The sequence below is a fragment of the Colletotrichum tamarilloi genome (assembly GCF_030869305.1).
Source record: "Colletotrichum tamarilloi strain Tom-12 chromosome Unknown Scaffold_14.1, whole genome shotgun sequence".
Lineage (NCBI taxonomy): Eukaryota > Fungi > Ascomycota > Sordariomycetes > Glomerellales > Glomerellaceae > Colletotrichum > Colletotrichum tamarilloi.
In genome coordinates, this window is record NW_026849397.1 from 780,139 (window position 1) to 806,856 (window position 26,718).

At 55.8% G+C, this 26,718-nt stretch overlaps 12 protein-coding genes across 12 annotated transcripts; 7 read left to right on the plus strand and 5 right to left on the minus strand.

The window, feature by feature from the left end:
* Window positions 1-2,019: 2,019 nt before the first annotated feature.
* CTAM01_05672 (uncharacterized protein) lies at window positions 2,020-5,104 on the plus strand (the record flags this gene model as incomplete). Its single annotated transcript, XM_060521702.1, has 3 exons — window positions 2,020-2,154; window positions 2,304-4,899; window positions 4,953-5,104. 3 exons carry the CDS (start codon window positions 2,020-2,022, stop codon window positions 5,102-5,104), a joined length of 2,883 nt encoding a protein of 960 aa, XP_060383916.1.
* A 129-nt stretch (window positions 5,105-5,233) lies between these two features.
* CTAM01_05673 (uncharacterized protein) lies at window positions 5,234-5,593 on the plus strand (the record flags this gene model as incomplete). The annotated part of the gene is made up of 1 exon (XM_060521703.1): window positions 5,234-5,593. The coding sequence occupies one exon, from the start codon at window positions 5,234-5,236 to the stop codon at window positions 5,591-5,593; it is 360 nt and encodes a 119-aa protein (XP_060383917.1).
* Window positions 5,594-8,244: 2,651 nt separating this feature from the next.
* Window positions 8,245-9,228, plus strand: CTAM01_05674 (zeta toxin; the record flags this gene model as incomplete). The annotated part of the gene is made up of 1 exon (XM_060521704.1): window positions 8,245-9,228. One exon carries the CDS (start codon window positions 8,245-8,247, stop codon window positions 9,226-9,228), a length of 984 nt encoding a protein of 327 aa, XP_060383918.1.
* Window positions 9,229-10,114: 886 nt separating this feature from the next.
* On the plus strand, window positions 10,115-10,804 carry CTAM01_05675 (organic hydroperoxide resistance protein; the record flags this gene model as incomplete). Its single annotated transcript, XM_060521705.1, has 1 exon — window positions 10,115-10,804. One exon carries the CDS (start codon window positions 10,115-10,117, stop codon window positions 10,802-10,804), a length of 690 nt encoding a protein of 229 aa, XP_060383919.1.
* An 888-nt stretch (window positions 10,805-11,692) lies between these two features.
* CTAM01_05676 (uncharacterized protein) lies at window positions 11,693-12,033 on the minus strand (the record flags this gene model as incomplete). The annotated part of the gene is made up of 2 exons (XM_060521706.1): window positions 11,693-11,772; window positions 11,829-12,033. 2 exons carry the CDS (start codon window positions 12,031-12,033, stop codon window positions 11,693-11,695), a joined length of 285 nt encoding a protein of 94 aa, XP_060383920.1.
* Window positions 12,034-12,657: 624 nt separating this feature from the next.
* Window positions 12,658-14,106, plus strand: CTAM01_05677 (A49-like RNA polymerase I associated factor; the record flags this gene model as incomplete). The annotated part of the gene is made up of 3 exons (XM_060521707.1): window positions 12,658-12,793; window positions 12,860-13,185; window positions 13,243-14,106. 3 exons carry the CDS (start codon window positions 12,658-12,660, stop codon window positions 14,104-14,106), a joined length of 1,326 nt encoding a protein of 441 aa, XP_060383921.1.
* Window positions 14,107-14,846: 740 nt separating this feature from the next.
* On the plus strand, window positions 14,847-15,916 carry CTAM01_05678 (enoyl-CoA hydratase/isomerase; the record flags this gene model as incomplete). Its single annotated transcript, XM_060521708.1, has 2 exons — window positions 14,847-15,043; window positions 15,292-15,916. The coding sequence occupies 2 exons, from the start codon at window positions 14,847-14,849 to the stop codon at window positions 15,914-15,916; spliced, it is 822 nt and encodes a 273-aa protein (XP_060383922.1).
* A 182-nt stretch (window positions 15,917-16,098) lies between these two features.
* CTAM01_05679 (uncharacterized protein) lies at window positions 16,099-18,681 on the minus strand (the record flags this gene model as incomplete). The annotated part of the gene is made up of 1 exon (XM_060521709.1): window positions 16,099-18,681. The coding sequence occupies one exon, from the start codon at window positions 18,679-18,681 to the stop codon at window positions 16,099-16,101; it is 2,583 nt and encodes an 860-aa protein (XP_060383923.1).
* Window positions 18,682-19,149: 468 nt separating this feature from the next.
* CTAM01_05680 (Sas10 domain-containing protein) lies at window positions 19,150-21,018 on the minus strand (the record flags this gene model as incomplete). Its single annotated transcript, XM_060521710.1, has 1 exon — window positions 19,150-21,018. The coding sequence occupies one exon, from the start codon at window positions 21,016-21,018 to the stop codon at window positions 19,150-19,152; it is 1,869 nt and encodes a 622-aa protein (XP_060383924.1).
* A 943-nt stretch (window positions 21,019-21,961) lies between these two features.
* Window positions 21,962-23,077, plus strand: CTAM01_05681 (short-chain dehydrogenase; the record flags this gene model as incomplete). The annotated part of the gene is made up of 2 exons (XM_060521711.1): window positions 21,962-22,075; window positions 22,142-23,077. 2 exons carry the CDS (start codon window positions 21,962-21,964, stop codon window positions 23,075-23,077), a joined length of 1,050 nt encoding a protein of 349 aa, XP_060383925.1.
* Window positions 23,078-23,244: 167 nt separating this feature from the next.
* CTAM01_05682 (uncharacterized protein) lies at window positions 23,245-24,197 on the minus strand (the record flags this gene model as incomplete). Its single annotated transcript, XM_060521712.1, has 3 exons — window positions 23,245-23,401; window positions 23,553-24,046; window positions 24,135-24,197. 3 exons carry the CDS (start codon window positions 24,195-24,197, stop codon window positions 23,245-23,247), a joined length of 714 nt encoding a protein of 237 aa, XP_060383926.1.
* Window positions 24,198-24,937: 740 nt separating this feature from the next.
* CTAM01_05683 (glyoxalase) lies at window positions 24,938-26,255 on the minus strand (the record flags this gene model as incomplete). Its single annotated transcript, XM_060521713.1, has 5 exons — window positions 24,938-24,969; window positions 25,034-25,143; window positions 25,236-25,480; window positions 25,561-25,765; window positions 25,945-26,255. 5 exons carry the CDS (start codon window positions 26,253-26,255, stop codon window positions 24,938-24,940), a joined length of 903 nt encoding a protein of 300 aa, XP_060383927.1.
* Between the last annotated feature and the right edge of the window lie 463 nt (window positions 26,256-26,718).

The window sequence follows — 26,718 nt, forward strand, 5'->3', positions numbered from 1 at the left end:
GAGAGACTGGGAGGCACAGAGAGAGCACAGCTGCCGCCTCTCCATGCTGTCCTACGCGCAGCATCACAGCGCATTCACCCAAACCCAACAAACCATCAATCCACCAATCCACCGCCTCCATCTTCTTCAACATTCCGAATCAGGAGAAGACCAAGCACCCCAAGCACCATCTCAAAACCCATCTCCGTCCCTTTTGTTCATCACCTACTGTATACTACGTAAGCAGTCCAGACCAATCCCATACCTTACCCTGCCCTCCCCGGTGTCCTGTGCCCTGTCTGTCACCTTGGATCTCCAACCATCAGTTGTGTGCGGATACGCAGTATGTACCCCCGCCTGCAGTGTATCCATAGGGACACCTACCCGACTGCATAAAGTATGTATCAAAAGCAACCACCGCCAGGGTAACGCAGCGCACCGCTTCGCTTCGGACACGGCAAGACGCAGGCCACAGTTCTGAGTCCTCAGTCCATGCCGGCTCCGATTAATCAGGACTCACCACCTTACTGTGTAAATGCAGTAATAGATTCCCGTCCTTGTCATTGACGGGACAGTCACTCACACTGGGCTCCCGTCCCATCTGGCGCTACTGCTGCGCCGCTGCTTGCTTCCTCCAGTCCCGATCTACTACATGCCTTGCGGTATCCACGCTGCCTTCCATACAGTAGGAGAGGAACTTTGACTATAGACTGCCAGTGACAGTCCAAAAGGGCTGCTACCGCGGCCAACCTCGAAATGTACGGGGGTACCTACCCAGGTAAGGTAAGGTAGGTAGACAAGGTTAGGTACCTCTCACGGTCTCACCTGGCCACCAGGACCTCCAAGCGCCCTTTATCGCAGTCAACAATTGGACCTTCCCCTGCACCTCCCTATCTAATCAGTAGGCCTTATCCACTCTGCGCCCCATCCACCCTTCGTCACTCGCTCCCGTCCTGCGCTGCCCGGCTGGCTCCAGGTCTGTCACTCAACCCTCTCTCGGCGCGTCCCTTGACCTTCTTCTACATCGCCTGCCCATCCCATCCTGACCGCCCGCCACTCCTCTCACTCACGTCTCTCTCTCACCCCTTCGCCAACCTCGCTCGACCTTATCCTTCAACTATTCTCTCTTTCCACCTCCTACCTCTCTCTACTCACCACATTCACGACATCCCCTCGACTTCTCTGCCCCTCCCCGGTTGCTCTCCGCGAAAGCCCTTTGTGCGCGTACCTTACCACCAACATCTAACACCATCCATCGCCTGCCCGTTTGTACCGCCGTTTGCTTCGCCCACATAACCGCCTCTCGCTCTCTCTCAGTCTCCCACTCCATCAGGGTACCTCTCGAGTACACAACGTCACGTCCTTGGTAGCTCCGAGTCATTAGCTTGACCTTGGATTTTGCCTGACTCTTGTCCTGAAAAAGGTACCTTTCCCCTCCGAACTTGCTCCAAACTCTCCGATATACTCCCAGAGAGCCTCAAACGGCCTGGTACCTTCTCCTTGGCTTGCTTCCTAACGCTCACCGTCCACCCGTATTAGTCACATCTCTCTCGATACTTCCAGCGCCTCCCTCCTTCAACTCCCTCTCCGATCACCGCTCGATACACCACGACCCCCCGAACAAATCCATCCTTGCCCTTCTTTACCTTCTTCGACTTTCGCTTCGTCGACACAATCCTGCACCCACCCACGGACGCTACGACGGTCCTTCCCTTCTGCATCAACCTGGTCCGCGTGCACCCCGACCTATCGGATACCTGCCTGTCGCTGCTTTCACAGTCCCCTACCTTTCGAAGCACCGACACCAGGGTTCTGGCTGCTGCTCGTGGTTCTGCCTGATCTCCTCTTGCTTCTCTTTCGGCGCACCTTTCTTCCGCCAAATCTATCGAATAAATCCATCACAACGACCATCTCCCCAATTTCGATCGTGTACATGACACCCCATCCGGCCGACGTCTTTCGAATAGCATAGGCCAAAGGCCTGACCTGAACGCTACCCCCGAACTCGCATCCTCACAAGCAGCATTACAGGCGATCAACATGGCGGAACGGTTACCCACCTCGTCCTCTTCAGGACGCAGGCGACGCGAAGGCGACGCTTCTATCGGAGACTTTGTTATTGGAGGCGAAATCGGCAAGGGCAGCTTTGCCCAGGTGTACAGCGGTCACCACAAGGTTCGCCAGCTCCCCTGTCCGTCGTGTTTTCCTTGAGGCCTGTTGCGTGTATCACCTTCTGTTGTTCCTCCTGATTTGCTCAAGTGCTATGACTCAACTTTGGCTTGCATTGTTGTGTTGCTCCAAATGTGCTAATTCTCTTTTAATAGAACTCCAAGGCAACCGTCGCTATCAAATCAGTAGAAATGGGACGCTTGAATAACAAGCTACGAGAGAACTTGTACGGAGAAATCCAGATCCTCAAGACTCTTCGCCACCCGCACATCGTCGCCCTCCATGACTGCGTCGAATCAGCCACACATATCAACCTGGTGATGGAATACTGTGAGCTCGGTGACTTGTCATTGTTCATTAAGAAGAGAGACAAGCTAAGCACCAACCCTGCAACGCACGAGATGGCGAGGAAGTACCCCGTTACCCCTAATTCGGGTCTCCATGAGGTTGTCACACGCCATTTCCTTCAACAGCTCGGCAGCGCTCTCAAGTTCCTGCGAGAGAAGAATTACGTTCATCGCGACGTCAAGCCTCAGAACCTTTTGCTCCTACCATCACCAAGATTCAGGGAGGCACACTCCCGCCCGATCTTGACCGCCAGCCAGGATTCACTGATTCCTAATGCCGGTCTCGCTTCTCTTCCGATGCTGAAGCTCGCAGATTTCGGCTTCGCTCGTGTCCTCCCGTCAACGTCGCTCGCCGACACTCTCTGCGGATCTCCTCTCTACATGGCTCCAGAAATCCTTCGCTATGAGCGGTACGACGCGAAGGCCGACCTGTGGTCTGTAGGCACGGTGTTATACGAGATGATTACTGGTCGTCCGCCATTCCGCGCCCGGAACCACGTAGAGCTCTTGCGAAAGATCGAAGCTGCCGAAGATCGGGTTAAGTACCCCAAGGAGCTCGTGGTCAGTAAAGAGCTGGTCAAGCTCATCGGCAAGCTTCTCACTCGTAACCCGGTCGAACGCATGAGATTCGAAGACTTCTTCAACGATCCAATTTTGACAGAACCCATTCCAGGCACTGTTGAAGATGATGCGCCGCCGAAGCCTGAGGCAAAGGCCTCGCGCGATCTGCGGTCTCTCGGCAGGTCCGATTCCACGTCATCGTTATCACGTCGGCTCTCTCTTCGCCGGCAAACAGAGACTGAGCCTGTACGTGAGCAAGGCGAGTCAGCAAAATCGCCTCGTGAGAAGCCTCTTAGATCGCCGAAATTGCCCAGTCCCATCGAAGGGCGCGCCCAGCAGGCCATTGATGCTGCGCCACGTCCAGGCCAGTCTCCGGGGCAAGAAGTTGGGGAGGGACTCGGAATTCGTCGTCCGCCTATGGCCCAACCCTCCACTTCTGCACCAGCCCGGCCACACAGACTCTCTAATGCAGCTCTCAACCGGCCTTCTGCACGAGCCTCCGCCTCCCCGCCGACATCGTACTTGAACGACAATCCGGCAAGGAACAGACTTCGTCCCGTCACCGAGCGGAGTGTCACCGAACAAGAGAAGGCGGCACAAGATGTGGCATTTGAGCGAGACTATGTTGTGGTCGAAAAGAAGCACGTTGAGGTAAACGCGTTTGCTGATGAAATGGCCGCTAACCCACGTCTCACGTCACTCTCGCCAAAGACTGGCCAGATGATTCGCCGAGCCACGCAACAGGGACCGCCCACCTCGACGACCGGCGCCGGCCGAGTCCAGCCATCCAGTGCAGTTCAGATCGCTTCAGGCAAGGGGCGTCCCGGTCATGAGAGCCGCGATTCGTACGACGGGAAGAATTTCTCCGCCAGCCCGACAACTCAAGGCTTTATCGCCAAAGCTATTTCAGACGCCAGCGTACGATTGTTCGGATTCAAGGTACCGCAGCATGTGCTGGGCGGAAAGGGGGCGTCTCCTCCTCTGTACAGCCCATTCCCTGCCTACCCTACCCCTTCAGGTCCCGTCGGCCTCATCGGCGATGGAAAGCAAAACGCACCAGCCGACGAAGATGCGCGAGCTGTCAAGCTCATCCAGGATTTCGCTCACCGAAGTGACTGTGTCTATGGATTTGCCGAAGTCAAGTACAAGCAGCTTTTCCCTCTCGCCCCGTCAATGGAGCACGGACTCGGTGGTACGCCGACCGATCAGATCACTGGCGATGAGGACGGCCTCACAATCGATGCCGAGGTTTCCTTGTCTGAGGAGGCTTTGGTCCTGTACGTCAAGGCTCTGACGTTGCTAGCTAGAGCCATGGACGCTGCAAGCCTATGGTGGTCACAAAAGACACGTGGGGATACAACATCTGCGGCAGAGGTTTCCAAAGAGGGCCTCGCTCAGCGCATCAACTCCACCGTTCAATGGGTTCGGACTCGTTTCAACGAAGTCTTGGAGAAGACCGAGGTCGTCCGGATGAAACTCATTGCCGTCCAGCAAAAGCTTCCTGAGGATCATCCCAGCCACCCGAGCAACCACGGCGGAGTCTCGGCTTCGTCAGCTACTTCAAGCACCCCCGATGTCTACCTCACGCCGGGCATTAGTGCGGAGAAGTTGATGTACGACCGAGCCATTGAGATGAGCAGAACAGCCGCCATTGATGAAATTACCAACGAGAACCTTGAGGGTTGCGTCACGTATTATGTCACGGCCATTCGGATGCTGGAGGCTGTTTTGGACAACGACGAAGACGCAGTAAAGCGGCGCTACTCTAGCTCAGGCAAGGAGTTGCCTCGCGAGGAGACGTCTAGTGACCTGGACAGCGACGACCAGCTGGCCGTGAATCGGAGTAAGTGATGGGCAGCTGTATCCATGTTTTCTTATGGCACTAACATTTGGCAGTGATTCAAATGATTACCGCACGTCTCTCAACTGTCCGCAAGAAAATGGCCATGATTGCAGAGGCATCGAGGTCGCAGCAGGCCGCACAGCTCCAAGGCCGCAGACGTAGCGGGGATGTGACGCCTCGCAGCGTGCCATCGCACGCGTCGTAAGGCGCAAGAAATTGATAGGGAGGGCATCGCTCTTGTTTCACTGGAAAACAAAACGTAAAAAACCAAAAATCACCAGCCTCGCGGCTACGAATTATTGCTTTATTTGATTCTGAGGATTTTTGGCCAACAATGGCGGACTCGACACTCATATTGCAGCGGGTGTCACGGGCCGGAATACCTCACATCACTTTTCATACATCGGCGTTGGGGGAATGGGAATTCGGCATTACTAGGGATTCACACGGGTTTTCGTCTTTCACTCATACCTCATCTCATTGGCGTTGGGAATCTGAGGCTGCGAGCTCACTGGCGGTGTGGCCAGACAATACTGTTGTTTCTGGAGTCCGCACGAGTGCAAGGAAGGGCAATCACAGGACCTTGAACCGGCATTGCAGCTTGGCTCTCACTGGGTTCTTTCTCATTAGGTTAGGAGGTCTATCGGGGGATGGCAACGGGCGAACATGGCCGTCCGTTGAACACGAAGGATGATGGATACCTTTTGAAGTACTGCTGGCGGAGACAATTTGGTCTTTGCTTTTTATAGTCGTCAATATTGAGAAAATTTGCCTGCCATTGAGATTTGTCCTAGTACTTTGGTGACGTGGATTTGACGCTGATTGGCTCAGCCTGGAGAAATACCACTTGACCCTATTTACTGTTTCAAATACTGGTTTCCACTCTGCTTCTCTGTACAAAGCAGGGATCTAAACCTCGGACGAGTGTGCGTCAACTTCACTTCCCAATATCTTTATCTCGAACCTACCTCGCCTTAACCTCCTACCCCTTCCCTCTGCCTCTTACCTCCTCTGCCAACATTCTCACTTTCCTCGCGTGCAAATCGTTCCCCATCAGCCGCCAGGACTTTGCACGCAAGGGCCTTTACCGATCTGAAACCCTGCCCTCACCCATCTGCGCGCTGATGAGCTGCCGTCCCACGCCCCGCGAGCGCAGGTCTACTAGCTTGCGCATCTCGGCTTCGCTCCAGTCGCTGAGTCAGAGGTAGCTTTTGGCCCGGATGTGTGCCGTGTAGTCTCCCGCGAGGTCCCTGCCTTGGGTGCGTTGGTCGTCTTGGTCTTTTGGCTCTTTTGGCTCTTGCGTTGTGACGACGATGCTGTCGTCGCCATCATCGTCATCATCATCGTCATCATCATCAATCGTGCGGCCTTCGACTGGGGTCTGAGGTTCAATGTAGGGCCCCTGCTATTGCTGTTGCTAGAGGCGAAGTTCTTCTTCCTCCTGTCGTTGAATCTGGACATCACCATCATCATCATCTTGCCCAATCCGAGCATTCATCTGCCGCCGCCCCCCCTCCCCCTTCCCATTAGATCTGGTCCAACTCAATAGTTTGTCAAGAAGATTGTGGTAACTGCTCTGGCTAGTTCAAGTTTGTCGATACAGGCTAAATTCGAAAGTTGTGATAACAGGGAATGGGTTTGACGGCGTTCTACTTGAGCCTGGTATCATTGATGGAGTCGATGATTTGCTTGAATGTATTCTTCATGGCGTCCGAGAAACAATGGAAGACAGTATTTCTTCATCTGCCAAGATTTGAATAAGACCACAAGGCATTGTTCCTTGACCAAGAGCAGCAAAGCCGAGTCCTGGAATAGTACATCTTGGTTCTATTTTCTGAAAGAGAAGATGATCGTGACACAAACTTTGTAAAGCAAACGGTGAGAGGGATGAATGGTACGATATTCCAGACCGCCTCAAAAGTTCTCAACGAACAAGGTTCGACATGTTGTGCAAGGTCACCTTCTTTCCCCCTCCGTCGAATGAGAACCCCCATGTACAACGCACCTTACCTAAGAAAGCAATAATATCCCACATATTGGTTTAGGCATCATATTAAATTCATCCGTAACTTTAAAGGCACGGCAAGTCAACCTTGATGGCATCACGCATTTAGTACCAGAAAGCTTGTCAGTAAGGTCAGGATTCTCTCCATCAAAGCCGAAGGCCGAAACGGGAGTTCCGCGCCGCCGCGGCGCGGGGCGGGTGACCCGAATTGGCAAACAACCGAGATCCGATCATGATTCCCGATGACAGAATTCCGGATGATGGAAGGATCTGCAGGGGGCCCGGCAGCGCTGCGCCGGGGGCAGTGCCCGGGCCCGCCCGGGAGTTTGTCATACCCTGTACCAGAACCTCGGGTCGGGCACCAACGAACGTAATGCAACTCATTGCCGGCATAGTCGGGGTAAAAGAAACTTAGCCATCTTCTGACAAATCTTTGCCTCCGGCCTCCGGAAAACAAACAAGGAAAATGCGACTCTGATCGCAGTTCTACTATATCTGGCATCCCGTCATGTCGCGCTCGTTCTCGGGCCGCTTACTGCTCAACCTTAGTTCCCGTACATTAGTACCTCACCAAGCAATGTGCTAAGGTAGGCAAGGTAAGGTAACTTTAGCCAAACCAAGATCTGCCGAGGGACGGCTTTGTGAAGTCAAAGTTCCCAAACCACACCCCCATTGAGTCCACAAAGTTCTTTGCCGCTGGTCGGCTCGACACTGGAAGCCGTGATTGGATCAAGTCAAGGGTTCCCATCGCGTGTGTGGAGTCCGAGTTACCGCTGGGGGGAGAAGGAAAATCAGGAAAACAACCGAGAGAGCTCCATGATCCCATCCCATCACACTGCTCTCGGGCGCGCGGGGGGTGGGTGACGGGAGGGCGATAGGTTCACGTCAAAGAACAACCATACCTAGGCCGCCCCCCCTTGACTCGCTCAACTCTCCCCCTTCACTTCCGCCAAGGATAGGCGAATTTATACTTTTGCGAGATAGGCAGGGCAAAGACGAGCGGACTTTGGCAGTTTGTTTCCTTCCGGTTTCCCCGGGTATGCCGGATTTATTGGCACAAGACACTTGTGCGCCTGATTTTCCGTGTATTGACTCCGCCTCTGCATGTTAAACACCACTTGGAGTCACCTGCTTTTTTTTTTCCCTTCCCCCTTCTCCTCACGTCCCCTCTCAGCGAGGAAAAAAAAATTATACCCAAAACTCGGGGGAGGTTTCTTTCTTGGAAATTTGCTAGATAAGGTAGACTCGGTACCCAGAAGAACGCCCCGAGGGATCAGTAATTACAGTTTTTCATCGCAACCCACTTCCCCAAACTCCACAAACACAGAAAGAAGAAAACGATGCCACCACCACCAGATCTATCCCGCCACGTCCTCCCAGACGCAGAGGCACGGGAGATCTTCACCAACAAGATCCTCCCCGCCGACCTCCCCGCGACCCTCACCCCGCACCCCCGCCGGTCTCGGCCCCTGGCCGTGCTGATAGTCGGCCAGACCGGCGCCGGCAAAACCCGCTTGGCGCCCGCCGTGCTCGACGCCATGACCCGCACCCACCCGCCCGCCCACCTCATCGCCGACCTCTACAAGGCGCACCACCCTTCCTACGCCGCGCTCGTCGCGTCAAACGACCCCGCGCAGGCCGCCCTCGCGAGCCCCGCCACGGGCACCGACGCCCGTAGGTGGCTGGCCATGGCCGTCGCTGAGGCCGTGGAGCGCAGGCTCGACGTGCTTCTCGAGAGCGCGTGCCGGCACCCGGACGATTTCCGCGAGCTGGCGCGCGCGTTTGGGGCGGGAGGGTATCGCGTCGAGGTCGTGGTTATGGCTGTGCCGGCGGCGCTGAGCAGGCTGGGCATCCTGCACCGGTTTCACGAGAGGTTGCCCGAGGCCGGGCCGGCGGGGGGCCTGCCGATCCGGCTTACGCCGGTCAAGATCCACGATGATTCGTACGGCGGGCTGACGAGCGTGGCCGAGTGGATCGACGAGGTGGACTTCGTGGACCGGGTGCTGGTCGTGCGGAGGGGGAACCTGGTCGCGTTTGCTGACGAGAAGACGTCGACGACGGCGGGCGGGAGGCTGCGGGGCAAGGTTGCCGAGGCGGTGGAGAGGGAGCGGAGGCGGCCTCTGACCGGGGAGGAGAGGGCCGTCGTGGTGAGGGATCTGGAGACGCTGACGGCGCGGGATGCGCGGTCGGGGGAGCAGGTTATGGGGCTGCTTGAGCCGCTGTTGGTGGATGAGGAGGACGAGGCGTATCCGGAGCTGCGGCCGTTGGTGTTTCCTCCTGAGGGGCCGCGGGAGGCGATGCTGACTTTGGGTGAAGAGGCATGATGGGAGGTGTTTGTTTTTTAATTCCCGGATAGAGTGGTATAGGGTGTCACGTTTTTTCTTTGCATGAAGCGAAGCTCTGGATGGATCGAGATTACACGATGATGGCATCTGATAAGGGCAAGGTAGAAGGAGGCATTTGCTGGTAACGATTGGGACGCGACAAGATGGTGATTTTTATGGGGGGGGGGGGGGGGGAAGATATATCATGTTCTTGAATGCACGCTACTTGCTTCTCATTTCTGTCTTCGTCTCCATTGCTTCGTGAATGAGGCGACAGTCAGGATACACAGTGAAAAGAGCTCTACAAAAGGTGCATGCCGTGAGATTAGCATGAACCATGTCCTCGTACATTAACAGGGCTGAAATGAACTTGTCCGATCACTCTCTTGGAAACTGCTTCTACGTGACTTTTATCGATGTTTGGAGTTGCGTTAGAACCTCGCCCTTGTCTCGAGACTATTTGAGTTGATGGCTCTGACAACCAATGTACCAGGGCTACTTGGCGTGAACGGAAACAGATATTGTGCTAACATACGTTATATATTAAGTAGAAAACGTCCATGTTTGTCACTCGTAATTCTTTGGGTTGGAATGCCCCAGATGAGTCAGCTTCAGGACTTTGCGGTCCGTTAGGGGGGCTTGAGATGCTCGACCTACGGTGCCTTATCCAATACGTCACCGGTGACCGGTACATTCTCAAGACGATCCAGAGCTAAGCTCCAAACATGAGAAGCTATAAGGTCAACAAAAGAGCTTGCAAACCTCTCGAGCTCTCTCTGTTCAAGCCCCAGTCACATTGCCCAATTCACCTCAATTCTGTATCCTTCATATTCCTTGCTTAAAATTGTGTAACTCTCAGCACTCGATAGACCAACCATCCGCAAAAATGTCGGCCTCGATTCGCTCCCTCAGACTGGCGCAGCGCGCACCGCAGATCCTCTCCCGCGGTACTGCCGCAACCCGCATCACGCCACTAGCACACCGACAAACCCGTCTCCTCAACACCGAAACCGCACCAGTTCTCTACTCCGCCCACGCCAAAGTCGTCGGCGCACGGACGGGCCACGTCCAGGGCGACGACCTCGTCGTCGACCTGACCATGGCCAAAGCCCTCGGCGGCGCCGGCGACAAGGGCAAAACCAACCCGGAAGAGCTCTTCGCCGCGGGCTACGGCGCCTGCTTCCAGAGCGCGATGAACGCTTCGGCGGCGAGCTTGGGGGTGACGATGCCCAAGGAGCCCGAGGACAGCGTCGTGGATGCGACTGTGCATCTGGTGGGCGATATGAAGAAGCTTGATATGGGACTCAGGGTGAATTTGAAGGTTCGGGTTAAGGGTCTGAGCGACGAGGAGGTGCACAAGGTTGTGGAGAGGGCGGAGGAGGTTTGTCCGTATAGTCGGGCTACGAGGGGTAATGTCGCTACGACGATTGAGGTTGTTGGGTTTGAGGATGGGGGAAATGCTGGTGGTGAGGCCAAGGGAGGGAAGAAGGGTGATGGCAAGGCGGGCGAGAAGAAGAAGGGCGGTTCGGACAAGATGTCTGGTGTTGAGCCCAAGGGACACAGCGATTATCAGTGAGGACGAAGTCCCATTGCGTGTGTAGTACTACCTGTATTATTTCCAATGGCATGATGCGCAGATCACAGAGGAATGGAAGCGTATGCAATTCAGTGTTCACACTGCAAAACATAAGTAGACTGCACTGAGAGCACCACTCGTAGACCGCATTAGGGGCTCGGTTCGCTTGGTCTTGTCCTTCACTTGGAGTAAGGTACCTTCAGAAAGGCTGGCTGTGACTCGGAATACGGGTATGAGCTGACAAGAAAAGTGAAGCAATGCTCGTGGGATCTTGTCTTTCTCCGTGCTTTGGTCATCTGAAGGGCGAATGCGGCCTCAAGCGCTGCCAATACACCCGGTTCCGGAACAGGCCCCACTCCGGGCATAAGTGGAACCCGGATGGCCCGCCTCGGTAGGTCCGTAAATGCCGGCATTGATCCGGTGCGGGGCAAGATGGGAGCTGAGGACGGGATGAACGGAGCAGAGGACCTGGAGTGCCTGTCAGTGAGCTCCCGTCAGGGCAGAGGACCAGTGAGGTCAAGCCAATTGAAGGCACTTTACATGCCTGCCATGTCCTGGACGTTCCAACACTTTGGTGAGGGACGAGGAGCTTTAGGTGGCAGTGTGGGGTCTGTGTGGATTACATAATACAGTAGTAGGGTTGGCTGCCCTACGGAGCTCAACCACTAAAACTTCCCCTCCAGGCGCGTGACAGTTGGAGGAAGGAAGTTTCATCACCAACATCTCTCACCAAGGAAGAGTAAGTAATGCGCCCCTCCCCTACCCGCTACGCCCATCGCGATGTCGTCAGCGCCAATTCCGCGAGGGATTGGAGAGCTTTCGGCAAGCAATTGGCAGGGTTGATATTTGCGCGCAATGCGAATCCATCACTAACATATCGCAGCTTCGTCATTCAAGATGAGAGCTAAGTGGAGAAAGAAGCGCGTGCGTCGTCTCAAGCGTAAGAGAAGAAAGATGAGGGCTCGCTCGTAAGTTTACCAATCGATATCATTGATGCGAGGATTGTGGTCTGACAGAAACACAGCAAATAAACAACTCGCCCCCCCTCCCCTCGACCTGACCATCTTTTGAGATGACGGCAAACAACTCACGCGACTCGCCAAAACGGATATGCGATAGCCAGCATTCGTCACCAGCGACTCAGTCTGTCTCGGCTCGCTCGAGACTTCTACATTCACACTACGGATTGGAACTACGGGACTTGGGGTCATGATTTGAACGGCGCGCATGTCTGGAGATGCATTGAGAATTCGACGAAGAATGGAAAACCCGACAATATGATCGGTCGAGATGACGATATGATGAGGACGCGGTGTTTATGGAACAAGGCCGCAGGAAGCATGATGTCTTGACGCAACGCGGATTTGGAACTGGGATCAGGACTTGCATGACAATTGAAAGGCAGATAATTGCTTCCTCACAAAATCAAAAAGTGAATTAAAAACTCCAAAACAAAAGACTCTATTTGAGTGACTGTGAAATGAATAAGACATGGTTTGATCTTGTGCATCGCTTTGCTTCAATTGCAGCGTCTGCAAGCTCAACCCACCTAATTTCTTCAATTTCATCCTGTCAGTTTGAGTGCGACAACCGAGCTGTGACGTTTTGTCGACCCAGCTCGAGTGGGGTCGCCTGCAGTAGGCGCTCCCGCACGCTTGCTGCTAGGCTACACACCGCCTGCCCCTTAGGGATAATCCAACGCCGGTTTGCCGACTTTTTTTTTTTTCTTCCCTCCACCTCAGTCTGTCTCTGGCCTAGGACCCCTACAGAAAATATTTCCAGAGGCCGTCGCCATCCCACCAACGGCAGATCACCACCCGAGCCTAGCACAAACCTCGATCACCGACGCAAACATGACGGACGCAAGTGCACGAAAGAGAAAGCGCGACCTCGACGGTTCATCCAAGTCCAAAAAGAAGCAGGCCACCGAGCCTTCCACAGTTGTCGTTTCTTCATTTCAGAGACCTCAGCTCTGCCCGCCAGTACTAGGTACGGACGATCTAGGCCCCGTCTGCCTCTCAATTGCAGCCGCAGACGATCGCTAACAGTTCGAAGCTTCCTCTCCCGGTATCCGGTTAGCGAAGGGTGTGCAGTTCAACCCATACGTCAAGCAAGATGCCTCATCCGTTAAGCGACGATCAAAAACCCCCGCAGTGTCGCAGGATCTCGTTCTGCACTCCAATACCCACCAGACGATGGACTATACAGCGAGAGAGGACGGTATCAGCGACAGCCAGCAGGCCTTGAAGCACTATGTCGGCATTTACGACCCCGAGACCGGCAAGCTTCAGGTAGTGGAGGCGAAGAAGATGGTGGTTCGTGGTGTGGCCAGAGCAAAGCATGCGTCAGAAGAGGCCATGACAGCGCCGGCAGATTACCAGGTATGCCCAGTCACGCCACACAAGGGTCCTTGAAAGACAATCACTAACGCCGAGCAGAGCTTTTACGATCTCAAGAAAGACCTTGGCCAGACGTTCGGTACGAAGAAGGCGAAGAAGGCCATCGAGTCGGTTGCTCTCAACGCCATCGCCCCCGGCAAATCAAGAGACAGCGCGCCCGAGAAGCTCGACACGGCAGCAAAGGCGATCCTGCAAGAGATTGGCGGCGTCACCGCGACAATGGCATCGCGCGAGCAGCTGCAGGCCGTCGTCGACGAAGCCAAGCCTGTACCCAGGCCCAACCTCGAAGCGGAAGCGATCCAGGACGTCTACGACCCTGACGAATTCATCGGCCGCGAGATCCTGGCGGCGATCCCCGTCAAGGACTGGATCGACCCGGCAAAGAAGGGCGAGGAGATTCTCTGCTACTCTAGGCACGTGGCAGCCCGCGTCAAGAAGATTGCCGACTCGGGTAACATCACCAAGATGCGCCTGCTGCGCTACTTTTACTTCCTCTTCACATTCTACACCATGGCGACGCCGGGCAAGCAGCGCGGCACGAAGCGCATACCCCCTCGGGATAAGCTCAAGGAGCGCATGGAGCCTGCGCCGCAGGTGGTTATCGAGCACATCCGGCGCAAGTTCTCCGACGGCGGCGAGATGCGCAAGTTCCACATGGACCTGCTCATCACGCACTGCTGCGCGGTCGCGTGCATCATTGACAACTTTGAGGTGGAGACGTCCAAGCTGCGCGAGGACTTGCGCCTCGACCAGAAGGATATGAATAACTACTTTTTCGAGATTGGCGCCAAGGTCAGGCAGGGCGCCTCCAAGGAGAAGGGCGTCAAGGCCCCGCACGTGGCCAAGCTCGCGCTGCCGCTCAACTTCCCCAAGCTCCGATCTGTCGCGCCGAAACGCCGTTAGGGTGGTGAAGCGGGCGACGGTGATGAGCCGAGGACACCGGAGAGGAGGCGGCTTCGCGAGGCGATCAGGATCAGATCGGTTTGATTGCTTGCAGACGGGTGAAAAGCGACCCTCCGGCGGATGCCTCTATGGCATTGTGGTGAGGTTGAGAAGGGCTTTATTCCTTACCTTTTGAGGTTTAGGAGGCGGTGGCCAGGGGACGTTTACAAAGAATGATGGGAGTCTGCTGTAGCTGGCACTCATAACGATACACATACCTACCTTACGTACGCGATACTCTCAAGAAGTAGATGGGCGTATAATTACAAAACGCTACGCTGCATAGGGGGCTCGGAGTCTAAAATTTTGAATTCAAGCAACAACAACTATGAATGACATTGGACCTGATATGTAATCCGCTGAGAGTTGTATGAAGCAGGTATCGTTCGTTGTTGGGTGCAATGGAGCGCTAGCACCCCGCAATGCCACCCCGACCTGCCGAGGCATCTCGGTGCAGTGTGGGGTCCGGGGTAGCCAGACCTTCCCACCCTGGCCCAGTGGCCACTTGATGTTTGATAAACCCGATGACCTGCCACCCCCCTAGCTCACCTTACCTGGGGTAGATTAGGATTCTCACTTCAAGTGTCACATTCAACAACATCTCATTGCTTCAAGTCCACTTTTACAAGAAAGAACCAACACCAATTGCTTCAAGAAAAGGACACATCTGATCAAGACGATTCTCCTCTACACACATCACAATGGCAAGCCCCGAGGACTCCGTCATCTCCCTCGAGTACCGCGGCCGCGTCGCGCTGCTCACAATCGACAACGACCGCAAGCTCAACGCCCTCGCGCAGCCGCAGTACTACGACCTCGCACAGAAGCTCCGCGAGATTGCCCTGCACGACGAGGTTTTCGTTACTGTTCTCACGGCCAAGGGACGCTACTTTTCTGCGTGAGTTTTCTACATCTTCTTCTACCTTGGCTCATCACTGCTGTAAACTTCTGTGGTGAATTGGACCTCGGCTTAATCTCACACCGCGGCTGCGACCCCCCCCAACAAAACTCTCATGAGAAACTGAAGCTGTTCAAACAGCCAGTCCAACCTCCAAGCCAAGCGCATCAACTGGATGAGAAGATGAAATCACAAGCCAGTCAAATAAAGAAATGATCTGAACGAATACTGACCGAAGTCAACCACAGCGGCGCCGACGTAAGCATCGCCCGCGCCTCCCCCTCGGGCCCAGAAGCCCACAAACACTGGCTCCAGTCCTTCGTCGCCTTCAACCTAAACATCACCCAAGCCTTCTACACCCACCCCAAGATCCTCGTCGTCGGCCTCAACGGGCCCGTCATAGGCCTCTCCGCCGCCCTCGTCTCCTTCGCCGACTTCATCTACGCCACCCCCGCCACCTTCCTCCTCACCCCCTTCTCGTCGCTCGGTCTCGTGGCCGAGGGCGGCGCCTCCCGCGCGCTGGTGCAGAGGCTGGGCATCTCCAAGGCGAACGAGGCGCTGATTATGAGTAAGCGGATTTCGGCGGAGGAGCTGCTGCATACCGGGTTTGTGAACAAGGTGTTTGAGACGGGGAAGGGGGAGGATGCCAAGTTTAGGGAGTTGGTCCTGAGAGAGGTTGACGAGAGGTTGGGGGAGCATTTGATCGGGGATAGTTTGACGGGGATCAAGGCGCTGATTCGGCGGCCGGATATGGATGCGATGGATAAGCAGAATTCGCAGGAGGTGTTTGCTGGGTTGGAGAGGTTCATGAGGGGGATCCCGCAGGAGGAGTTTAGGAAGATTGCGAGCGGTGAGAAGAGGCATAAGTTGTGAGGTGGTTTGGCGTAGAGATTAAGATTGAGATGAATCGTAAAGGGACTTTATAGAACGTCTCAAGAGAGAAGGATATAGTACAACGTCTTCATCGTGTCATGGACCACTTTTAGACTCGGCATATGATGGGAATTTCATCCATGATCTACTCGTGGGGGGTATCTATATACAAATTCTCAACTTCACAAGAGACCGAAAAGCAGGTTCGTCTTCTTGTGGTACTCCTGCGACGACTTGCTTATCCGCTGGCGCGCCCCGTCGCCGTCCAAGCCCGTGCGTTTCAAGATCTTGTCCTCCAGGCTCGCGAGGTTGTTGTTTTGGCTTGCCGCGGGGGCATCGAGGTAGCAGCGGAGGAAGGACACGTCGTAGAGCCATTGGATGAGGAGATCGCGACGCTGTTGGGCGAGGCCGTCGTCCACCTTTGCCGGTGCCTTTGCTGCGGGTTCGGTGGTCTCTGGTTCCTGTTCTGATTTCTCTTCCTTCTTTTCGTCTTCGTCTTCTCCGTTTGCGTCTCCTGGCTTTTCCTCGCCTGAAGGAACCTCCGGCTTCTCTGCTTCAGATGCCTCGACCTCCTTGTCATCACCATTCTCCTCTACCGAGTCCTTGCCACCATCGTCAGGCTTCGCATCAGAGCTGTTCCCGGTGCCATCCTCCGCCAGGTGCGCGTCCAAGGCCTCGAGCCACATCTCGCCCAGCTGCGTCCCGAGATGCCGCTTAATCACGCCCACGGCCACCGCGCTCCAGAGATCCATACCCGCATCGCCCATCTCCGTCGACACGTCCCGCAGGAACTGGAACACCCTAGGCGAAGGCTGCGTAGGCAGCTCGGGACTGCCCTCCCACAGCGGCCGCCCGACAACAGTCTTTTGCGTGAGCGCCCTGGCCTTGAATGTTTCTAATGGCTGCGCGGCCACGGTAATGGACAACCGTTCGTGCAGCGACGGGACAACCTCCAACCCGAACCGCTTAACGGCGTCGAGCTTCGGCAGACCCTCGCGCACGTCGCGCAGGATGCGGAGGAGGTACATGGCCACCTTGCCGCTGTTCTGCGCAGCCTCCCTAGACCGCCAGAGACCCGCCAGCTTCCCGTCCAGGTCCGCAAAGGCCTTGACCAGCGTCGCGTCGAGCTTCTCGTGCAGCGTCCGCGGGTCCTCTCTGCTGAGCAGCTGCTGCCTCGCCTCGATCGTCTCCTCGTCCTCAATCTCGTCAATGTCGTTGTCCCACCGCTGCCGCTTGAGCTGCTCCACCACCTCGCCCACCTCGTCGATGATGTGCCGCCACGACTGAAACCCGCTGACGGCCTTGGACACGGCGTCATTGCGGCCGTGCAGCCGCGCGACGAGCTCCTGGAGGAAATGGTCGGCGCCGTGGATCAGGTCGATATCGAACCCGCGCACGTTCCACAAATCGACCCCTCCGTCCGTCACGCCGTCCTGCCACGAGTCCAGCGTCGCCGACACCTCGGATCCGACGAGGTGGAGCTTATTGACTTTGGTCTCGACGACGCGGAGCATGTGCCCGTTGACGGCGCCGCGCAGCTCGTCGAGCATCTCGGAGGGATCGAACCCGCGCGCCTTGCCGCCCTCGCGGATCCAGAGCTGCAGCACGCTCGTCCGCAGCTCCGTGATGGCCCTAAACTCCGTCATCCGCTCCATCGTCTTCGTGAGCCCGTCGACGAGGACCTCGCCGCCACGCTTCGCCCAGCTGAAGAGCATGTCCCGCGCCTGCGGGCCGTCGAGGTCGTCGTGCCGCACAAAGGGCGTGAAGAACTGGATCTCCTCGCCGCACCACCGCTCGTAGACGTCGAGGCGGAGGCACTCGAGCGTCTTGAGCGTCGCGTCCGCCAGTAAAGGGCTCTTTTTGAGGTTCGATAGCGCGTCGGATAGCTTGAAGGGCACCAGGGCCTGCACGTCGAGCAGCGTCTTGGTGTACAGCGTCAGGCTCTTGAGCACGTCCGCCGTGCTCCTCTGCCGCTCCTTGGTGTCTTCGACGTCGAAGGCCAACGCCATGGCGGCTCCGCGAACGCGCAGGAAGTGGTTGACGACGTCGCGTGCGCCGGAGCTGGTGGCCAGGCTGTACGCGCAGAGCGCCTTGAGGACGTCCTGCTGCTTGACGGACTCGCCCGTCCGCTCCAGCAGGGTTTCGATATTCCGCAAAAGTCTCCTCCTCAGCCCGCCCAGGCTCTTCTTCGCGGTCTCGACTGTGTGTCCGACGTCACTCTCCAGAAGCAGAGCCCCCTTCTCCGCCTCTAGGCTCTTCACCAAAAGCCTGCTCAGTACCAGCACCTTGCTGGCGAGCACGACCCTGTCACCCTTGCTCAGATCCTGGCTCCCGACACCAGCGGCCCCAGAGCCCCGGAGCACCCGTCCAACGACGAGCCCGCAGGCCTCGAGCAGCCTCGCCCTGGCAACCACGCCGATAGCCCCACCGCCGGCGCCGTTGCCGCTGCCGCCCAGCTCCCTCGCGCTCCGCTCGAACCCGCCCAGGCCCGTCACCTTCTTCCCGACTACCCCGCGACCGCAGCGCCCGCCCATACCGCCGAGGACGTTCTGCACGGCGTCGTTGTCCTTGCGCATCTGGACGATTGTGTCGGCAGTGCCGAGGAGGTCGCGGTAAGAGCTGCCGACCTGAGTGCGCAGGCGGCTCGCCTTTTCGTCAATTTCGACATGGAGGGCTCTATGTATGCCGCGGATCTGCGGGAGGGTGTAGGTCGACGAGAAGACTTGGGCGGAGGAGGTGAGGGTTGAGAGATCGGGGGTCGCCATTTTGGTGGTGGTGGTGGCGGTGATCTTTCGAGGACGGTTTCGAATGGGGTCGTTATCGATGGGTCCTCGGATTCATTGAGATTTCTTCGTATGCGGAATTCTCCTTCTATTATGTTTCTATATTCGTGAGGCTTCTGCGCTGGTCTCGCGCCTGCCTTTTGGGTGGCGATTGTAGATTTGCGGTTGGAAGCTTGAGCTTGGATGTTGAAGCTGTGCTGGCCACATGGAATGGAATTTGGTGGGGCCAGCTTTCTCGAGCTTCGGGACCCTGCAATTTACCCCAGCTAACAAATCAATCTCACTTACAGTGCCAGTCTCCCTCCCTCACATTGAACCACTCATAACCACATATCGGTGCAGAGTGGTAGTCTACCCAATTGAAAGCACATCGTCAGAAAGAAACGCTTCAAGTTTATAAACTTTTGAAATTCAATTGTATTACGTGAAGGCACCGACGACAACGTAACTCTACAATTTCCTCGCCCTGACAATGCCCGTCGTGATACCCGACATCTCACCACCGTAGCCGCCCTTGGGCTCGCCTCCCTTGTACACGGCCTTCATGCTCCTCAGCTTCTTCTGCTTCTCCTCGTACTTCATCCTCTTCTTGACGCGCGGGTTGCGGTTCTCCTTCTTGCGCTTCGGCGTCAGGCCCTTGTTCTTCTCGATCGCGTACGTGATCTTGCGCTTGCCGTCCTCGCCGACAATCTCCTGCTCCACGATGCGGTCCGCCTTGCTGGCCGCCGCCAGCGCCGCACTGTACGCCGCCTTGTCCGCCTTCTTCTTCTTGGAGGAGGCGGCCACCATGTCGTAGTACTCGTCGTCCCCTTCCTCGCGCAGCGCCGCCGCCGTCTTGCCCTCGTTGTCGTCGTCGCTGTCGCCGTCGCCGAGGTCGGCACCGAATTTCTGACCGCGGGATTCGGCTTCGCGGTTGAGGCGGGCCTGGCGGTCGCGGAGACGCTCGCGGTAGGGGATATCCGCGTCGCCACCGGCCGCGGCGCCGGCGTCGGCGCGCTTGTTGGCCTTTTGGACGATTTGCGAGGTGTAGAAGCGCAGACTCTTCTTGCGGGCGGCCTTGTCCGCGGCCGTCCGGGCGTCGAGGACCTCCTCCTCGCCAAAGTCGGAGTTGTCGCCCTCCTCCGTAGCCTTGGCAGCCTTCTTGGTCTTCTTGCTGCTCTTCTTAGACTGCTTGAGTAGGTCGTCGAGGTCGGCGAGCGATTCCTCGACGGCGGCGGCCTTCTTCTGCGCCTGCTTGTTCTTGGACTTGGCCGCCTTCTCGAGTCTCCGCTGTCTCCTGATCTCCTCTTTCGCCGCGGCGAAGGCATCTTCGTCTGCATCGCCGGCGGGGGCGGCGCTGATGTCCTCATCGGCGGAGGATACCTCCATCGAGTCGTCGGGCCGTACTGGCGCAGCGTTCTTGACCTGCTGCCACGCGTCGCGGCACTCCAGCAGCGTCTCCATGACGTCGTGATCGCGGAGTTCGGCGGGATCGAGCGTCTTTTGGGCTGTTGAACCGTCGCGTGCCGGGGATGTGAGGATGGCAAAGTAACTTGCCAGTGCGGCGACGTAGCAGCCGAGGATCCAGTACTTTACGGCCTCGAGCGATTGGCTCGACTTGCCGTGGGCGTCTTTCTGCAGGATGGCCAGTTGCGGTTGCAGGGTCTGGAACTCGTTCACCAAGTGCTCGAACTCGGGGTATCTGCTCTGGAGGATCTTTGTGCGCTGCTCGGGACCCATGTCGTCCGTGATCTCGACGTCCTTGAGAACCTCTGTGACAACGTCCTGGTCCTCTTCGTCCTCCTCGGCGGCTGCCAGCCATTCGCCCTCGTCGAACAGAAAATCCTCCTCGGACATCTTAGCCAGCTTCTTCTGCTGGAGGCGCTTGGCCTCGGCCTCTTCCTCGAGCGCATCGGCCTCGGTCTCGATTTGGTCGGCATTGTAGTATTCCTTCTTTGAGGAACCCCACCAATTCGGGTCGTTCTCATTCTCTGCCCCTTCGCCTTCTTCCTCAACCTCCTCCTCGGCCGCAGCAGCCTTACCCTTCTCGGACTTCCGGGAGGGCTTCTTGGTCTCTTGGTCGGAATCGTCGCCGTCGTCGAGGTCCAGGATTTCTTCGTCCGAGTGTTCCAGGAACTTGTCCTCCTCGTCGGCCTTCCTTCTCCTCTTGGATTTAGGGCCCTCGTCGAACATAATCTTGTCGCGGTTCAGGAAGTACTCGTCTTCTGAATCGGCGACATCTTCGTAGCTGGTGATGGGGCCCAGGCGGGCATCGGCGGGGTCGAAGTCCTTGGGGCCAGTGCGCTCATTTTGGCCAGAGGCCTTTCTCTTCTTCGCCATCGTGGCCGATCGATTTGACTGAACAGATCTGGGGTCGAAGCGTAGGGTGGAAGGGTTGGAGCGAAAGTCGATTTCGGTGATGAGAATCGGGCGTTGGATGGGGCGGGATCTCTTTGCCGCACTTTGACGGCTACGAAAAATGTTCTTGCACCGTCGAGCGCAGAACTTTTTAGTGGAGATGCATCGGCAGGGATGTTTCTCATTGGGTTTGAGCCTCAACCTAACGGTGGGGTCCACACTTGGCCGTCCCACGGTCAAATCGATGTAAGTCAGCAACATATCACCCAACTATCACCGTCTCAAGCACATCATTTGCTCTCGTCAATGGAAAAAATTGGACTTTGATTTTTCTCAAAGCTCGAGGATACATGATAATCCCCGACCAAAATTGAATTCGAATACAAGCTGGTTGCACGAGATATGAAGGATCTAAGACTACTTCACAGTTACACAATGTACTTTCTTAGCGGCGCAAGCTGGCAAGCTGGGTCAGCATGCTCAGTTGACAGAGCCGTTTGAGATGGGTACCTTTGGTATTGAGCGGAATGTACAATTGGTGAAAATCGTATTGAATTCAACAAGCTTTCGAAGTGTCAGCACTGCTGTAAATCAAGATTGAAATCAGGAGGGCTAACCCAAGCTGGCCAACCTGTCATACCATTCCACTAGACGAACGCCGTCAGCAGCCACTTGAAGGTACAATTTACCCCACCAGGAACGACAGGGACCTGGATCCTAATGGCTGCGCACACCCACGCACCTTACTGGACCGTGTCTACGAATGAATACCTCAGGGGAGGGAGCACGGGAGCTACTCCAACATCAACGCCTCGCGCGTCTCGAGCAATTCATCACCGACAAAGCCGGAACATAAAGTCACGACGGCTCCCTCTCTCCCCTTTTCCAATCGCCCTCGGCCATCTTCTCTCCCAACTCGAGAGGTATGGGATACGCGTCGCAAGCTCTCTGGATCGCCCTGCCCGCCCTCGCAGCAGCCCTTCTCGCATCCGCAATGGGTCTGTTCAACTGGAAGAATCACATGCCCGTTGATGGCAAGGTACGCTCAATTCCTTGAATCCCCCCTTTTATTCACATACGCATACTCACCCGCACTCTTCCCCAGACCGTCCTCTTGACCGGCGCCTCCGAGGGCATGGGCCGCAGCGTCGCCCTCCAACTCGCCGCAAAGGGCGCAAACCTCATCCTCATCGCCCGCAACGCCGCCCGCCTCCAAGAGCTCGTCGCCGAGTGCAAATCCGCCGCCAAGAACCCGTCCACCCAGCGCTTCACCTACATCACCGCCGACATCACAAAGGAGGACTACGCCACGCCCCTCCTCGCCGAGGCCACCGCCTGGAACGGCGGCCGCAGCCCGGACGTCGTCTGGTGCATCGCCGGCATGGCCTCCACCGGCTTCTTTACCGAGGTGCCCTTCTCCGAGACCCGCAGGAACATGGACGTCAACTTTTACGGCACCGCCGAGATGGCTCACGCCATCCTCCGCGTCTGGCTCGCCCCCGAGGCCCCCGTCGAGGCCGAGCCGCGCCACCTCATCATGACCACCAGCGTCGTCGCCTTCTTCACCGTCGCCGGGTACGCCCCCTACGCCGGCTCCAAGTGGGCCATCCGCGGCCTGGCCGACACCCTCTCGCAGGAAGTTGAGCTCTACCCACAAAACGTCAAGGTCCACGTCGTGTTCCCCGGGACCATCACGAGCCCCGGCCTGGAGAAGGAGAACTTGACCAAGCCCCAGATCACACACCAGCTCGAGGAGCTCGACCCCGTCCAGTCGCCCGACGAGGTCGCTAGGGCTGCCATTAAGGGACTCGAGCGTGGGGATTACTTTGTAACGGTGGCGTGGCTGGGCAGCTTGATGCGGTGGAGCGGTCTCGGTGGTTCCCTGCGCAACAACTGGGTTGTCGACACGCTGGGTATCTGCCTCTCATCCTTGGTCTGGATCTTTATTTTGCCCGATATGTTGAGGCAAATTAGGAATTACGGCAAGAAGCACGGGCATCCTGCGACTTATGCTAAGCCCCAGCCGAAGCCAAGTTCATGAGGAATCGACTTTGGTGCTTAAGAAAAATGAAAGATAATTGATACCCCATAATGTTTATTAATGGCAACTCCACTATCACACTATGAGTTTACTGCGGTTCTCCAACACCCTACAACCCAGGGTCGGCGAGTGATCATAGAGTAGAATGCTGGTTGACTTGACCCTTTTCACGCCTCAGTCCCTGTCGGTGGCTGATCAATATGTCCATTAAAGACTTGCGATAGGTGCGTCTCTGTCCGGACGGTCAACGGCTGCAAAGTTGCGAGCAAAGCCTTGTACTCTTGTGTCTCCAAATGAGACTTGAGGTGCTCCTGAGTCTTTGCACTACATGTGGCGAGAAGAAAAATAGGTGTTAGCGATTTGCAACATATGTCCCGGTGTAGTATGATAAGGTAGGAGCGAGAGGAAAAGCGAAAACAACCCAGTCCAGGAGCAACTACTACCCAGATGGGCCGTTCGTAACAAACTCACATACCGTAACCACAATGTCGCCAAACTCCTATCCATAACCTCTCTCAAAACAGCACAACTCTGCAACTCTCCCTCCCCAACCTCCCTCCCCCTCTGCGCTTTCCCAAACCCCTCCAAACTCCTCACAACCTCCTCCCTTCCCCCCTCCTCCACCGCCCAAAAATGCAAAACAGCAACCGCGCTATCACGAGAATCCTTCCCGGGGTCATCTTCCTGCTTCAACCAGCCGCCGGCGAGGTCATAGTGATGCAGATCATAGTCCGGGCTGCCGATGCCTTGAACGGTCTTTAGCAGCTTCTGCTCGTCCGCGAGGCGCATCTCGCGCTTGAAGACGTCGGTCGAGGTATGGCCGAGGAAGAAGCCCGCCGGGTGGGTGTAGCCTTCGAGGCCCCAGAGGGTGTCTGGGGAGGAGGCGGAGAGGTCGTGGCCCCAGTAGTAGCTGTTTCCCAAGGGTTCGGTTGCGGAGACGGCGCAGAGGGCTACGAGTCTTTCTTTCCACTGAGGGGGTTAGCCGTGTGTAGAGTAGGTGCGTGAGAGTGCCTTGGAGGCTTTGAGAGTTTAACGCGATAGGTTGCAGGCTTCTTACTTTCTCCAAGGAGCCATCTGACCCGACGACACGGGCAACTACGAAGAACAACGGGCACGACATTCTGGCTCAAAAGTTTTAAGTGTTAGGTAGATGGGGTTCAACGTCGACGAGAGCTTTTCTGCCGCAAGACGAGCCCTGCCATGTACATCACGGCCTGCTTCACATATTAAAGCCCTCACATTCTCAGATATTTCGCATCGGCTGCTCATTCGGACGGTAGATTCCAACATTCAATGAGTGCGGGGGAGAGCTCTTGGAGTTGGCATCTGGGCTTACCCCGCGATTCGGTATGATTATCTTCAACAGTGCAGTCACCAAATCAGTCCGTCCGACGTTTTGAGACCTTGGGCAGCTACTTAGCGGAATATTTCGGGTACAGAATTCAATAGCTTTTTCGCATACATAGCCGACCAGAATCACGAGAGCTGGTAATGAGGCATGTTGCGGGAATACTTTTCCTGATTCCGTGCTCCTGTCGCTTGAGAAGCTGTCTTGAGCGTGCCAGCATGGTAAGAGATATGTAGGCAATTATACGTTCTTCAAAATATTTACAATTGAGAAATTAGCTTCACTCATGACTCTAAAGTGTCAAACCTCGCTAATTTGGGCGAAGCGTCTGTTTGTACGATACCATGAATCCGGTTTTAAATAGTGGTTGTTAGAGCATATTCTAGTGAAGGCTGTACAGTGAACTTCACGACAACTCTTGTGTCTAGAACATGGTGTACTCTACAGAAGTAATTATCTTCTAAGTCTTCTCTTCCACTTGAATGTCCAAATCTTACCCGGCCCCAGAAATCTCAAAGTAAGAATCCCTCCGGGAGATCAGGCCCTGCGTCAAATCGTTAAGTTAGATCGAAATCAGTTAAACCTCTTCTATGAGAAGGGACACTTACCCCAGATGTGAAGGCTATCAGGAGACGCCTTGGAATGATTCGGCGGATGAGAACTATTCATTTGATCACCGTCGACGTAGTGCTCAAAGATGAACTTGCTAGGGTCGAACCTAGGTAAATACTTTTGTAAGCCGGACGGAAGTAATGCCACCCAAGCATGCCCGAACTCCCCTCGGAAATGGCAAAGAGGAAGTAAACTCACCAATAATCAAAGATTTGACTCCCCATGACATGTCGCCCAACGCCCCAGCAATTCTCATACCCCCGCTCGCGAAGCCAGTCATGGCCGAGGAACTGCAGATCCGAGTCGTGGGTCTCAAAGGAGGCGTGATGGACATGGAACTTTGGGCCCTCAAAGAAGAAGAAGCAGTGGTGGTCTACGAGTTCTTCGCCGCGGTCAAGCCGTAGGAAGACTGTGACGTTGCGTCCGGTTTCGTCGTGCACGAGCTGCACTCTATCGTGAGTTACTTTTCCTCCGGTACCAGAATGATACGAGGAGATCAAGTCAGGGAGTGTGTTTGACTTACGTCGCTGGGGATGAAGTTGAACCGAGTCGTGAAGAAGTCGTACGTTTGCTGAAAATCCGTCACGCACGCGCCAAAGTGTCCCAGTTTGTGCACCGGTGCCGGACCAATAGACTTGTAAGTTGAATTGACCAAAAACACGTTGAGATCTCGACTTACCTTTATCAAACCGCTGAAATGTGCCCGCCTCTCTGTGCTTCTCAGTCGGCTGTCATTGTAGTCAGACATCTTGCTACACCATCACAAGACAAGGATGACAGCAGAAGCACGTCTATACATACGAAATTGAAGTCTCGCTCCGGAAAAGCCGTCGCCTTCTCACGAATCACCTGCCCGAAAACAAGGTGAAAGGGAAACTTATCAACACCGCCCTCGAACGTCACGCACCGGCCTCCACCAGGAGCCTTGCTCAACTCGTACGGCTCCGAAGCCCCGGGGAGCGTCTTGGACGCATATTCAAGATCCTCCTCGGAGTCAACGACAAAGGCCGCGCCGCCGAAGCCGTCTTTGGCACCGGCTTCGGCGCAGAGGACGAAGGGTTCGGGCCCGTAGCCCCGGTAGTATACGCGAGTGCCCTCGCGAGAGGCCTCTACGAAGCCAAAGTCGCGGAAGAAGGCTTCGGCTCTTTCAAGATTGTGGTAACTATAGTTTATGTGTGCTATTCGCACGAGGTTGATTTTGCGGGGTGGAGCGGTCATCTTTGCTGTTGTAAGGTAGTTGAAGCTTGGTTGGGTCTTTGGAGGTGGGAATAACTTGTTCCTGGTCGGATATTGACACGATATACACTTGGAGGTAAAGGAACACTTGAAAACTTGAATCTTGGCATTTTGGCTACAAGTCTGAGCTATTCGAGTTTTATCATGCTTTCTGATAAAAATGTTTGCACTGCCATAGTGTTTATCCGAGGTAGACCGGAGCAGCATCGTCAAAGACCGTGCCCGACTCCCTCTTGTCTTGGAGAAAATTACCCCGACGCAACGCAATCAAGCCAAAGAATAATAGCCCGTCACATCTGTCCGCGGAACGGAAATACTCACCATGCATCGTTTCATTCGGATTTACGACGCTTTGATGCTGCGAGATAACCGGCCGGGTTCTTCTTTCGTATATGACGAAATTCGATCGTTGTCATCTATTCGTGAGAACATTTCTTCGGCGGCA